General features: G+C 52.8%; 2 protein-coding genes and 1 long non-coding RNA gene across 4 annotated transcripts; 1 reads left to right on the top strand and 2 right to left on the bottom strand.

Moving 5' to 3' along the window:
* Positions 1-263: 263 nt before the first annotated feature.
* NR1H2 (nuclear receptor subfamily 1 group H member 2) lies at positions 264-6,924 on the bottom strand. Of its 2 annotated transcripts, XM_086353909.1 has the most exons (10): positions 6,808-6,924; positions 6,550-6,695; positions 5,906-5,967; positions 5,703-5,825; positions 5,100-5,390; positions 4,746-5,017; positions 4,379-4,558; positions 3,567-3,666; positions 1,083-1,291; positions 264-829 (listed from the first exon to the last, which is right to left on the bottom strand). In XM_086353909.1, exons 2-10 carry the CDS (start codon positions 6,600-6,602, stop codon positions 683-685), a joined length of 1,437 nt encoding a protein of 478 aa, XP_086210035.1. In that variant the 5' UTR covers positions 6,603-6,695; positions 6,808-6,924; the 3' UTR covers positions 264-682. The 2 variants fall into 2 exon arrangements, with proteins under 2 accessions (XP_086210035.1, XP_086210034.1); XM_086353908.1 differs by lacking the exon at positions 6,808-6,924 and having other exon boundaries at positions 6,552-6,694.
* A 25-nt stretch (positions 6,925-6,949) lies between these two features.
* Positions 6,950-8,199, top strand: LOC147354283 (uncharacterized). Its single transcript, XR_015146388.1, has 2 exons — positions 6,950-7,042; positions 7,935-8,199. It is a non-coding gene; the product is annotated as an uncharacterized LOC147354283 (long non-coding RNA).
* Positions 8,200-8,502: 303 nt separating this feature from the next.
* On the bottom strand, positions 8,503-11,672 carry LOC147354282 (aurora kinase C-like). Its single transcript, XM_086349402.1, has 6 exons — positions 11,662-11,672; positions 10,790-10,969; positions 10,472-10,610; positions 9,552-9,676; positions 8,834-9,008; positions 8,503-8,523 (listed from the first exon to the last, which is right to left on the bottom strand). The coding sequence occupies exons 1-6, from the start codon at positions 11,670-11,672 to the stop codon at positions 8,503-8,505; spliced, it is 651 nt and encodes a 216-aa protein (XP_086205528.1).
* Positions 11,673-14,196: the final 2,524 nt, after the last annotated feature.

Below are 14,196 nucleotides of genomic sequence, written 5' to 3'. Positions count from 1 at the left end.
GCACAGTGCCTGGCCCACAAAGCAGCCTCAGCCAATACTTGCTGATTGAATGAAACCCCCATGCCCTCCTCCACTTAAATCCTCCCTGACCTTCAGGAGCAGGCTCCAACCACCAGATGACCCTGAGGTTGTCAGGGCCTCTCCTGGGCCCCCAGAGCGCCTAGTCATATCACCCTGAACCCTCCCTAGTCCAGCACCTTCGTTTGGTGTCCACGAAGACCCTGGCAGCCCATTCCTACCTCAGACTCATTCTGAATCAGAGCAAGTTTCTAGTCATACTTTATTTTCCTGTTTTTTTTTTTTTTTTTTTTAGTTTTTATTAAATAAAAGGACCAGAGTGGGGAGCCTGTGGTCTCTCGGGCTGTGGGAGAGCCACAGGCCCTCCTGCCTCTGTTCAAGGTGCACTGCATGGTAGGCTTGAGGTGTAAGCTGGGCAGGGAGGGCAGCTGGGAGTGCTGGGAGAGGTCAGAGGTCAGGACCCATGACCCCCTCCAGCCCTCCCAGGAAGACTCAGTGGGGCAGGCAAGGAGGCTCCTGGATCCCGACTGGGGCTCATCCTGAGGACTGGCGGGGGGCCAAGGCTTTAGCTCCAAGCCGCAGGGCGGGAGCCCAGACCCGGCCCAGTCCCTTCCTACCCCAGTGTCCAGTCATTGGGGGTGTGCAGGGCGGTGGGGCAGGCCCCTCACTCGTGGACGTCCCAGATCTCAGACAGCAAAGGTGGCAGCTTCTTGTCCTGGAGCCGCAGGGCGAAGACCTGCTCCGAGTGCACGGAGCTGAGCGTGCGCAGGCTCACAAGCTTCATCAGCATGCGGGGGAAGCGCAGCTGGTCCTGCAAGGAGACAGGAGGGGGTGGGCGTGGGGCGGCCCACCTGGCCCAGCAGGAGGGCCCCCTGACCCCGGAGAGACAGTGTGGGGCCCCTGGGCGTGGACTTGGCCTGACTCCTTGATGAGGGGACAGGGGCCTCGAGGACAGGCTGCTGAGAGGACACTGATCAGAACTCAGCTGCTGGGGCGAGCCAGGGACGTAGGAAGCCGACCCTACATGGGTCTAGGTTTCCTCTGGAGGGTCTGGGCTCCGGTACCTGTGGCCTCTTGATGCGGGTGTAAGACAACAGTGCGTCCACGTAGGGCTGCTGCAGGGCCTCCACCCGGCTGGGCTCCTGCACATTGGGCCGGTCGGCTGAGAAGATGTTGATGGCGATGAGCAGGGCGTACTCGGCGTCGTCCAGGCCCAGTCGCCTCATGGCCCGCGAGAACTCGAAGATGGGGTTGATGAATTCCACCTGCAGGCCTGTGGAAGCAGGAGACAGGCTCTGATGAACACTCTGACCCTAAAACTGGCCCCCATGCCTGGCTACTGGCATTGCCCACCATCAGCAGAGCGAGGGAAACAGCAGCAGGTAGAGAGTGCCGGTCACCCTGTAACCATCAACGGTTTGGCATGTCGTGGGTATGCCGTATGTCTCGCCTGAATGAAGCAATGAGTAATAAGTGTGAACATTTATTCAGAAGTTTCTACCACCCCATCACCCCCTTCACTTCCTTCCTGGCCTTCCTGGTACCTCTCCTCTGGAAAAGGAAAGATGTTTAATCCCAGGTCACCTTACATCACCCCGAGGTGGCATCCCCTGCTCTCGCATTGAAGCTGAACTCATTTCCAGGTGTGACTCATTCATGCATCAAACTTGATTGAGCACCCACTGCACGTCAGGTCCCGGGCAGAGACATTTGTAAGCCAAAGCCCCCTGCTCTCGTGGCACTTGCATTTGGGGCTTGAAGGAACAAATAGACAAGTCTGCAAGGACGCCATCCACCCTGTGAGATGATTCTAGTTCTGTGGATTGAGGTAATGCAGGGGAGGGTAACAGGGAGAGAATCACATCCATATCTTAGACATGAGGGTCACTGCAAGGGGACTGTTGGAAGGCCTCCCTAGCTGCAGGGTGTCCAACACCAAAGAGGGGAGGGAGGGAGTTACCAGGCTGTTTGAGTGTTCCAGGGAGGGTGCTCCCAGTCTGTTTTGCCTGGGACTAGGCTTCCTAGGCCCTGGGACTTTTGAGTATTAAAGCACAGGAGACTTGCCTCGTGGCAGAGTGGGTAAGAATCCACATGCCAATGCAGGGGACACAGGTTTGATCCCTGGTCCAGGAAGATACCACATGCTGCAGGGCAACTAAACCCACGCACTGCAACTACGGAGCCCAACTGCCTGGAGCCCGTGACACACGCAACGAGAAGCCCGCGCACAGCGACTAGCGAGAGCTCACACAAGCAACAAAGACCCAGCGCAGCTAAAACGAATTAATTTTTAAAAAAATAAGAAAAGCTTGGAAGGTCCCATGCAAACTAGGACAAGAAGGGTCAACCCAGTTCTGGAAAGAGGGACCAGCAAACAAGCTGTGAGGCGACAGCACATTTGGTGGGTTCAAACAACAGGGAAGCCAGTGTGGCTGGAGGAGGGTGAGGGGAGGCTGGGAGATGAGGGCGGGGAGGAATGAGGCCACGCCCTGCAGGGCCTGCGGGCCAGGTGAGGACTCGGGCTTTTCTCCCAGTGTGATGGGAGCCATGGATGGTGCCGAGCACAGGAGAGACGTGAGCTAACGCGGTTGTTAACTGGATCCTTCCAATGACTGTGTGAACAAACCCACCAGGCTGGGGTGGAGGTAGAAGCCCAGCAAGGGGCTCTGCAATGTTCCCGGAAGGGCCAACTGAGGCCTGGACTGTGGCAGTGGCAGAGGATGGGGCGGTAGGGGGAACCAACCTCTGCTCCAGCCCCATCTCACTGTGCTGCAGCTGCCCGAACCTCCCTATCGCTCCTTCACACCACCCACTCTTCCCCACCCCAGGACCTCTGCACATGCTGAGACCCCTGCCAGAAACACTCTCCCAACCCCTAGTGCTCCCCTGCCAAGCTTATACTCAAAGGGTTACTGGGACTGCCCTGGGTATTGGGAGAGCCGGGAAATAAGAGGAAGGAAAGATGGAGTGAGGAGCAGATGTCCAGGAGTACAGAGAAGTGCCCCATGGAGAGATGACAGGAGAAAGCAGGACTCTCTGAGAACGCCCAGAGGCGGAGAGACTGAGGCCCTACACTTGCGTTTCCTGGTAACTAACACTACTCCCCACCTCCCTTTTCCTCTGGTCCCACTGAGCCACACAATCTCCAGAACCCCATCGCCTCGGTTACACCCCTAGGGAAGTGCTCTTGGAGGGTAGGGATCAGGGCTGCCCTGTACAGCTGGGGAGGTTGTGCATTTCCCAGTGGACTGAGATCTAGCCTCTGTCACATGAGACCAGGGCTGGGGAGGAAAAAGTGTCTTTCCTTAATTCCTACCAAGATGCCCTGTATTACAGCACATGCCCCTCTGTCGCACCCTGCACCATGTCCCCCTGTGCAGAGTCAGGGCTCAATAACCTCACTGTGCTCTTAGCTCTCACTGTGAGGTGGGTGGGCTCAGCCCTCACCCTAGTTGGAAGGTGAAGAGATGGAAGCTCAGACAGGGATGTGAGGCCCTGGGTCTCCTGGCCAGCAGGGACCCCACTGCCCAGCCTGCACTTGGCCGTACCCGCGCGGTGGAAGTCATCCTTGCTATAGGTGAAGTCCTTTAGGAAGGTGATGCACTCAGTCTCGTGGTTGTAGCGTCTGGCCGTCTCCAGCAGCATGATCTGAGGGCGGCGGAGGGGACAGGAGTGAGGAGCAGATGTCCAGGAGTACAGAGAAGTGCCCCATGGAGAGATGACGGGAGAAAGCAGAAACCCTGTGGCCCCTCAGCCCGTCCTTCCTCTGCTGGCCTGAATGGGGGGGCCCGATCTTGCTGGGATCATCCCCTGCCCGTCTCCACCCCGCCCCATCATCTCTCAGCCACAGGGCTGCAGCCAGCACGCTGGACGCTCCAAGCTCTCTCCCTTCCCCAGGTTTGGCACCCCCAGCCTTCTCCGCTCAGGACACTCTCCCCAGGTGCTTACGGGGCACAGGGCAGAGCTTTCTTTCAGTCTGCTCCGTTCGCCGCCATGCCCCCAGCACTTGGAATAGGGCCTAGCATACACTAGACACTCAGCACTTACTCATTACCACGATTTTGGTTCAAACATCAACTCCCTGAACAAGCCTTGTCAGCATGTTCCCTGAAGTGTGGCCGTCCAACCCAACCCTCAATTATTCTCCATCTCAGGCCCTGTTTCTCTCCTCGCCTCATAGGAGGCTCTGATGACTTATTTAGCATTTGAGGGTTCTCCTGGAGAATACCACCCCCACTAGGGCAATGCCTAGAGTCTGCTTTGTGCCTATGCTCCTGACATCTCTCCTGGGGTTTATCTCAGGACTTCTTCTAGAGCAGGATGGAACGGCCTCTCTGAGGCTGGGCAGGCTGGCCGTTACCTCGATGGTAGAGGCCTTCAGGAGAGCGATCTGGTCTTCACGACCGAGCTGCAAGAAGCCAGGCACCTGCTTGGCGAAGTCCACGATCTCCTGCACGGAGATGATGGCCAGCTCCGTGAAGTGGGCGAAACGCTGCTGGCGAGCATCACGGGACTGCGGGTCTGCACCCAAGGGCCAGGGCTGGGGACACGGGGGGTGGGAGGAGCAGGCAGGTTACTATCAGGACATCTCCCATGAGCCCAAGGCTACCCCGTCTCAAAGCGCCTGTTCTCTGGAGCCTCATTCTCTCCCTGTGCCCTGGACTGTGGCCCTGTCAACTTGAGCGCGCTGGGTGCATTGTCCCTCGAGGCTGTGGAAGGGGCCGTACCGTGACTTTGGGCTGGTCGGAGAAGGAGCGCTTATTGCACTGCAGCTGGGCCGCCACCAACTGCTGGATCATTAGTTCCTGAGCAGCTGTTAACTGGACACCTTCACCTTCTCCAGAGCCCTGGCCACCCCCGTCGGACCCTCCAGGGGAGGCCCCAGGCCCAGAGGCTGGGCTGCTGCTGCTGACTCCCGGCCCCGTGGGTGACGACTGCTGCTGCTGCTGCTGCTGCTTCCGAATCTTCTTCTTCCGGATCTGTTCTTTGGAGAGGACGCCTGGTGGGGCGACACAGGCCTCAGCAGAGGTCCCAGAGCTGGGCAGGGGCCGGCCTGGCCCTGCTCCCTCCCCAGGACTCACACTGCTCCCGCATCCCTGCCTCCTTGCATTTCCGCAGCCGGCATTGCTGGCACTTGCGCCGCATGAACGCGTCCATCTGGCAGGTGCCACCGCCCCGGCAGGCGTAGCGCCCGGCCCCTCCTCGGATCACACTTCGGCGGAAGAAGCCCTTGCAGCCTTCACAGCTGAGCACGTTGTAGTGGAAGCCAGAGGCTGTGTCCCCGCACACTTGGCACAGCTCATCGCCCAGCATCTTTGGAGCTGGGCCCTTCTTTCGCTTGCGCTCCGGCTCCTCTGCTGTGTCTAGGATGACTGGCATGGGTGGACAGAAGCCATGAGACAGAACCACAGGGATAAACAGCAGCCAGAGGGACAGATCCATGAGAGATCAGAGGCAACAAATCAGAGTTGGAGGGGGACCCACAGAGATGGTGATTCGGAGGGAAAGATGTGTTTCCGTGAATCCCAAAGAATGGGTCAAAATAAGAGGTACCAAGAACAGAAAAAAAAAAATCAGCAAGACACTGGGGCTGGCCATCCCCATTTCTGATCTTTCTCTCCTTCTAGATTCCTCTCTGAGCCTCCGTATCAACTCCCAACCCATGTCCCTGGACCCTGTCTCACCCACAACGGAGGCTGAGTCGGCCCCATCAGTGCTTGGGACATCAGGAGCCGCCCCTCCAGGGCATGGTTCAGGACCATCCTCCTTTCCCCCAGGTGAAGAAGAGGGAGTGCTGGGGCCATTTCCTGGGAGGAGACACAGTGAGTTTCGGCTGACAATAACCTGATGGGAGAATAGCTGTGTTGGGGAAGGGGGGGTCACTCACCAGGCAAGGGGGTGTCCACGGAATTCGTGGTGGGGGTGGACATGGTGGGGTCACGGAGCAGCCTGCAGATACAGGGGGTCGGAGAGTCTTGTGGAACCAGGGAGGGTCAGAGTAGGCCAGCCATAGGTCTTAATAAGGGGACCTCTCTTTCCTCCATCTCTCACACTCTTCCCCTACTTCGTGCAGACCCCACCCCCAGTCTCTGCCAGCCTACAGACCCTCCTATCCAGTTCTAATAGGGCCCGCCCCCTTTCTGCTCCAGGACAGCCTTCGGCTGGGTCTCAAGCCCCGCCCTCCCCTAGTGTCAGCCCCCCTCTTTTAGGCTCCATCCACTCCAGACCTCGCCCACCGGATTTTTCCAGAAACTATCCCTTCGGCTTCGAGGGCTCCGCCCTCACTTCCTCTTTCCCCTCCAGCTTCACCCCACCTCCGCCGAGGAAGCACCCCCATCTCTCCTTCGGACCCCAGCTCCGTCCATAATGCTCCGCCCACATTATTTCCTTCTAGACCCCGCCCCATCTGCGCCCATCACGGCCCCCCGACCTCCTCCCATCATGCTCCGCCCACATCTTTTCCACCCAGGCCCCGCCCCATCTGCGTCCATCAAGGCACCCCGACCTCCTCCCAACATGCCCCGCCCTCACACCTCTCTCCAGGTCCCGCCCCTCTCAGAACAGCAGTGGGAGGCGGGGCTCATGGCTGCGCGCGAGGGTCTCGTGGGCGGCCTCTCTTGGGGGTGGGGGGGTCCCCTACTCCCGTTGCCTTGGAAACAGCCGGGAGTTGGCGCGAACTAGGAGGGGAGAGGGTGGAAGGAGAGAAGGGGGCTGAGCCAAGCAGCGCGGGGAACGCCGGGAAGCCCCAGGCCCAGGGCTCCTCCCGCGTCGCCCCACACTTGAGTGCACCTGCTTCCGTCCCCTTGCTCTGCCTTCTTTTCCTTCTTCTCCGTAGCCCCTGGCACGCCGCCGCGACTGAGTTCCCCTCAAAAGTAACTTCGCCACTTCTTCCGGCAACCCCACCGTGCGTCACTTCCGGGAGTGGGCGGGTAGTCGGGGTGACGAAATTCCGGTTCGTCCAGGGATAGCGTAATGGGCTGCCCCGCGTCGGAGTCGTGGACCCACCGGAAGTTTGCGTTTCCGGGTAACTAGGATGAGGGCGGGCGGAAGAGTTCCTGACTCATTCAGTCAAATGTTGGGCAGTAGGGCGGCGTGAAAGTCAGTCGCTCAGTCGTGCGTGTCCCCACTCTTTGCGACCCCATGGACTGCAGCTCACCAGGCTCCTCTGTCCATGCAATTCTCCAGGCCAGAATACTAGAGTAGATACTCGTTTTCTTCTCCAGGGGATCTTCCCAGCCCAGGGATTGAACCCAGGTCTCACGCGTTGCAGGCGGATTCTTTACCGTCTGAGCCACCAGGGCGGCGTGGTGAGTCCCAAATCTTCCCGCCCCGCCCTGCGTGGCCTTAAACTCTGCCTAATATGTCTCTCGCTCGAGGGCCAAAGGTTTACTCGGCATCACCTCCCCAGCTGCGGCTCCTTTAGGCACACGGCTGATTAAAAGCATATTTGTCATTTTTAAGTTGTGTTAAGTTTTCTGATTTTGGAGGAGAGCTGCTTACTGGTTTCAAATAAGTGAAATTACCAACCTAGACCTAGTAAAAGCATATTTTAAAAATAATTTGGTGGGACTTCTCCGGTGGTCCAGTGGCTAGGATTCCAGGCTCCTAGTTCAGGGGGCCTGGGTTCGATCCCTTCTAGGGGAACCTGTTCCCATACGCCACTAAGGCACAATGCCGCCAAATAAATATATTAAAAACACATCCAACTTGCAATGCAGGGAATGAGGGTCCCATCCCTGGTCAGGGAACTAGGATCCCAGTGCAGGGGGCAGGGGCAGGAGATACTAAGCCCACGTGTTACAGAGCCTTCCTGCCACCACAGAGCCAACGCCTGACGAAAAGATCCAGCATGATGTAATGAAGATCTCAACTGAGACCCAACGCAGTCAAATAAATTTTCTTTTTTTTTTTTTAAGAAAGAGACCTGGTACAAGATGATTCAGCTTTGGATTTCCCTGGTGGCACAGGGGGTAAGAATCTGCCTGCCAGTGCAAGGCACACCGGTTCTATCCCTGGTCTGGGAAGATTCTATGCAGAGGACCAACTAAGCTCATGGGCCACAACTACTGAAGCCAGCATACCACATCAAGTGCAGCCCCTGCTCGTGGAAACTAGAGAAAGCCCATCCTAAGCAACAATGACCCAGCACAGCCAAAAATAAATAAAATTATTTGGCCTTTATTAGTGGTAAAAGTCGCTCAGTCATGTCCGACTCTTTGAGATTCCATGGACTATACAGTCTGTGGAATTCTCCAGGTCAGAATACTGGAGTGAGTAGCCTTTCCCTTCTCTAGGGAATCTTCCCAACCCAGGGATTGAACCCAGGTCTCCCGCATTGCAGGCGGATTCTTTACCAGCTGAGCCACAAGGGAAGCCGTTATTAACTAGCATGATACATCTTACACGTGAAGAAACAAAAGACAGAAGAGATACCAGAGCCAGGGTGTTCCACAAGCAATCACAAAAGAATAGGGATGGACAGGGCTAAGGAAGCCATTTGAGCAGCTGGGGGCAGCACCCTCCGAGAGTGAGCCTGGACCCACGGGTGCTTCAAGACCTGCGCCAAGGGCTGCCGCTCTGAGGGCTGGTATCTGAGAAGCCTGGAGATCAGGTCCCAAGCCCTCAAAGGTATTGATGCAGGAAATCTTACATCTACCTGATGAGGCCAGAGAAGAAAGAGAAGTATGGTTAGTTTCCTTGGTCCATTCAAGGCACTGGCCGGGATCATAGTAAACCAGCTTTGTGTGTGCCCCAGGCTCCCAGCCGCCCCTTACCCCCAGCTCCTGCACGAATGCCCAGAGTGTGGCCATCCCACCTTGAGGATGTGTCTGTAGGTCTCACTATGGGAGGTGCTCTCGAAGGGTGGATTTCCCACCAGCAGCTCGTAGCAGAGCACCCCTAGGCACCATAGATCTACCTTCTCATGGTATATTCTCCCCTCAATCATTTCTGGGGGCAAGTAGTCCAGCGTCCCACACATCGTCTTTCTCCTAGAGAAAGGAACATTAAGCGGAGGCTCAGTAGAAGGGACACGATCCTTCCCCAGCATCCAGTCCTGGGCAATCTCCTGTCAAGCACAGGAACTTGGAAACACCAAGTTTTCCTATGAATTAAGGTTGAGAAGGCAAGTCCTGGGACCAACAATCCCATATTCTGAGATTCTTCCTACAATTATTTAGCTCATGATCCAGGAAGTTTTGGAACAAACTGATGGTCCACCAAGAGGGACCAAGTAAATTAATTACAGTTTATTGATAGAGTAAAATTCCCGGAATTATGGCACAATCATTCTTAATGTACTTACACGGAAACTTATTGGTAAAATTTTATGTAAACCTTAAAAAATAGAAGATATAGTCGAACCACCTTCTTTCAGTCTACAAATACTTGTTAAAATATGCATTTCAAAAGGCAGCATTGAAATACAAACCCAGGTTTGTAGCTGGGTCTTACATGTGAAATGAATTAAATTGGATCATTCTTAACTGGCCAGGGTGCCACCACCTGTCCTACCTTAGGGAGTGTGCACAGACCAGCCAAAGTCTGCCATCTTCACCTCACCCATGAGCCGCAGCAGCAGTTTCTCTGGCTTCATATCCCTGTGAATCACCTTCTTTTCATGGCAGTAGGTCAGAGCATCTGCCAACTCCTCCATTACCTGTGTGAGCAAAGAAAAAGCAGTCTGGAAATGAAGCCGGCCATGGGGTGATGACGGCTGTCATTCCCACCCAGAGGTCCTCCAAAAATCCCTAGCTTTCTAAGTCAGTTTCATTCATTTATTCAGTGAAGTCCCCCACAGCCTTTCATGTTTCTTTCCACAAGGTAATGCAGTTAGATTCTGTTGTTTACAACCAAAGAACACAAACTTATACACACTACTTATTAACATCCTGGGGGTAATTATTCAGTTCAGTTGCTCAGTCGTGTCTTGACTCTTTGCAACCCCATGGACTGCAGCATGCCAGGCCTCCCTGTCCATCGCCAACTCCCGGTGTTCACTCAAATTGAGTCAGTGATGCCATAGGGTATCCAAAAGTAAAATTGTAGGATATAAGAGTCGCTATGTAAAATTGATAGAAAAAAGCAATTCAGGACTTCCCTGGTGGGTCCAGTGGTAAAGAATCCACCTGCCAATGCAGGGGACACAGTTTCGAGTCCTCATCCAGGAAGAGTCCACAAGCCACAGGGCAACTAAGCCAGTGCGCCACAACTGCTGAGCCTACGCACCCTAGAGCCCATGCTTCACAAGAGAAACCACTGCAATGAGAAGCTGGTGCAAGTAAAGTCCCACATGGCAACAAAGACCCTGCACAGCCATAAATCAATTCATTAATTCATAAAAGTTTTTTTTTTCAAAGGAAGCAATCTGAACCTTCATGAAAGCCATAGGCAGTGACCCCCATCAGCCCATAGGAAACTCATGAACCCTAGCCCTCAGCCTCCTCTGCCTCACCGTGGCTGTGCGCGGTTCATCAAACGCGTGGCTGTTTTGTAGCTCCTTGTAGAGCTCACCCCTTGGAGCATATTCTAGAATCAGGTACACCCGGCGCGCATCATGGAAGTAGTTGTACAGGTGCAGGATATTGTGCTGTCTGGGGGACAAAGGAGGAAGGGTCAAGACTCCTCCCTGAGGCCCAATTCATGATGCTATTACAAGTGACTGGTCACACAAAGGGGCAAATTGTGCTGGGGCCAGGAGAGTAATAGCTCCATCTGGAAGTCTGTGAGGGAAAACGCATGGGAATCTCATTCATACAGAGACTGTCCTTACTGTAGGTGCGCCTGGATTTCAATTTCCCTGCGCAGCTGATATTCCAGTCCTTCCTTTTCTATCTGGGACTTGAAGAGGACTTTCAGGGCCACAATGAAATGGCAAGCCATGTACACATTCCCGAAGTTTCCCTTGCCGAGAGGACCCCTGATTTCAAAATCAGCAATTGTGTAATGCCGCCTGAGAGGAGAGAAAGAAAAGAGCCTCAATTTAGGAGGTGGGTGGAGAGTCGGGGATCCTTCACGCTCGCCTGTGTTCTTTAGCTTTTGCCTCCCCGGACCCCTTTTCCTTCTCAAGGGCCCAGCCCGGGTGTCTAGTCAACAACTGTCAGTCCTGTGAGGCAACACTTGACACGCGCAGGTTGCTTTTCATCTCCGGATCCCACTTCCCTTCCTCTTCCAGATTCAAACCAAAGGCACTCACACGATAGGGGTGCTGGGCCCCATTTGACCTGTTGCAGCTACTAAGAAAAACAAAGAAAAGAGAGGTCATACTGTCTTCTGTGCACGCCCATCCCCAACAGCTGACACCAGACCTTTCCTCTAAACCCTCTTTGTCTGGTCCTTTCACCTGCGGGCTGACCCCTGCTCGACTTCCTAGCAGCTTTTCGGTGGCTCTTGACAAGAGATGGTGGTGAGAAGGGCGCCTTCCTGAGCCTTGTGGAGCTGGGTATCCAGGCAGGAGAACACTCAGGATGAGCTTCTTCCATTCCCGACCTGCTCGCACACAGAGAGGTGCCGGTGGCTGAGCGGACACCGCCTGGAGATTCCACTGGGGAGCATCAGCACACTCTTTATATTAAGGGCTCCAGCCCCATTGGCTGAGTAGGTTGGCTTCCATTGGTTGAAATATCTGAGGCTTAGGCAGTGTACCCTCCGTCCATAGTTCGTCAGGCACTCTATCTATCAGATCTAGGCCCTTAAATCTATTTCTCACTTCCACTGTATAATCATAAGGGATTTGATTTAGGTCATACCTGAATGGTCTAGTGGTTTTCCCTACTTTCTTCAATTTAAGTCTGAATTTGGCAATAAGGAGTTCATGGTCTGAGCCACAGTCAGCTCCTGGTCTTGTTTTTGCTGACTGTATAGAGCTTCTCCATCTTTGGCTGCAAAGAATATAATCAATCTGATTTTGGTGTTGACCATCTGGTGATGTCCATGTATAGAGTCTTCTCTTACGTTTTTGGAAGAGGGTGTTTGTTATGACCAGTGCATTTTCTTGGCAAAACTCTATTAGTCTTTGCCCTGCTTCATTCCGTATTCCAAGGCCAAATTTGCCTGTTACTCCAGGTGTTTCTTGACTTCCTACTTTTTCATTCCAGTCCCCTATAATGAAAAGGACATCTTTTTTGGGTGTTAGTTCTAAAAGGTCTCGTAGGTCTTCATAGACCTCTTCAACTTCAGCTTCTTCAGTGTTATTGGTTGGGGCATAGACTTGGATTACTGTGATATTGAATGGTTTGCCTTGGAAACGAACATAGATCATTCTGTCGTTTTTGAGATTGCATCCAAGTACTGCATTTCGGACTCTTTTGTTGACCATGATGGCCACTCCATTTCTTCTGAGGGATTCCTGCCCGCAGTAGTAGATATAATGGTCATCTGAGTTAAATTCACCCATTCCAGTCCATTTCAGTTCACTGATTCCTAGAATGTCGACATTCACTCTTGCCATCTCTTGTTTGACCACTTCCAATTTGTACAGGAGACAGGGATCAAGACCATTGTACACTGACATTGTACAGAAGACAGGGATCAAGACCATTCTCATAGAAAAGAAAAGCAAAAAAGCAAAATGGCTGTCTGGGGAGGCCTTACAAATAGCTGTGAAAAGAAGAGAAGCGAAAAGCAAAGGAGAAAAGGAAAGATATAAACATCTAAATGCAGAGTTCCAAAGAATAGCAAGAAGAGATAAGAAAGCCTTCAGCAATCAATGCAAAGAAATAGAGGAAAACAACAGAATGGGAAAGACTAGGGATCTCTTCAAGAAAATCAGAGATACCAAAGGAACATTTTATGCAAAGATGAGCTTGATAAAGGACAGAAATGGTATGGACCTAACAGAAGCAGAAGATATTAAGGAGAGATGGCAAGAATACACAGAAGAACTGTACAAAAAAGATCTTCACAACCCAGATAATCACGATGATGTGATCACTGACCTAGAGCTAGACATCCTGAAATGTGAAGTCAAGTGGGCCTTAAAAAGCATCACTACGAACAAAGCTAGTGGAGGTGATGGAATTCCAGTTGAGCTCTTCCAAATCCTGAAAGATGATGCGGTGAAAGTGATGCACTCAATATGCCAGCAAATTTGGAAAACTCAGCAGTGGCCACAGGACTGGAAAAGGTCAGTTTTCATTCCAATCCCAAAGAAAGGCAATGCCAAAGAATGCTCAAACTACCGCACAATTGCACTCATCTCACACGCTAGTAAAGTAATGCTCAAAATTCTCCAAGCCAGGCTTCAACAATATGTGAACCGTGAACTTCCTGATGTTCAAGCTGGTTTTAGAAAAGGCAGAGGAACCAGAGATCAAATTGCCAACATCTGCTGGATCATGGAAAAAGCAAGAGAGTTCCAGAAAAACACCTATTTCTGCTTTATTGACTATGCCAAAGCCTTTGACTGTGTGGATCACAATAAACTGTGGAAAATTCTGAAAGAGATGGGAATAGCAGATCACCTGGTCTGCCTCATGAGAAATTTGTATGCAGGTCAGGAAGCAACAGTTAGAACTGGACATGGAACAACAGACTGGTTCCAAATAGGAAAAGGAGGCTGTATATTGTCACCCTGTTTATTTAACTTATATGCAGAGTACATCATGAGAAACGCTGGACTGGAAGAAACACAAGCTGGAATCAAGATTGCCGGGAGAAATCTCAATAACCTCAGATATGCAGATGACACCACCCTTATGGCAGAAAGTGAAGAGGAACTAAAAAGCCTCTTGATGAAAGTGAAAGTGGAGAGTGAAAAAGTTGGCTTAAAGCTCAACATTCAGAAAACGAAGATCATGGCATCCGGTCCCACCACTTCATGGGAAATAGATGGGGAAACGGTGGAAACAGTGTCAGACTTTATTTTTCTGGGCTCCAAAATCACTACAGATGGTGACTGCAGCCATAAAATTAAAAGACGCTTACTCCTTGGAAGGAAAGTTATGACCAACCTAGACAGTGTATTCAAAAGCAGAGACATTACTTTGCCAACAAAGGTTCATCTAGTCAAGGCTATGGTTTTTCCTGTGGTCATGTATGGATGTGAGAGTTGGACTGTGAAGAAGGCTGAGCGCCGAAGAATTGATGCTTTTCAACTGTGGTGTTGGAGAAGACTCTTGAGAGTCCATTGGACTGCAAGGAGATCCAACCAGTCCATTCTGAAGGAGATCAGCCCTGGGA

This window comes from Bos grunniens, chromosome 18, assembly GCF_055505025.1.
Source record: "Bos grunniens cultivar Pamir isolate PY7600 chromosome 18, Bosgru_T2T1.0, whole genome shotgun sequence".
Lineage (NCBI taxonomy): Eukaryota > Metazoa > Chordata > Mammalia > Artiodactyla > Bovidae > Bos > Bos grunniens.
The sequence above is the reverse complement of the archived record's forward strand: the minus strand, read 5'-3'. Positions and strand labels throughout refer to the sequence as shown.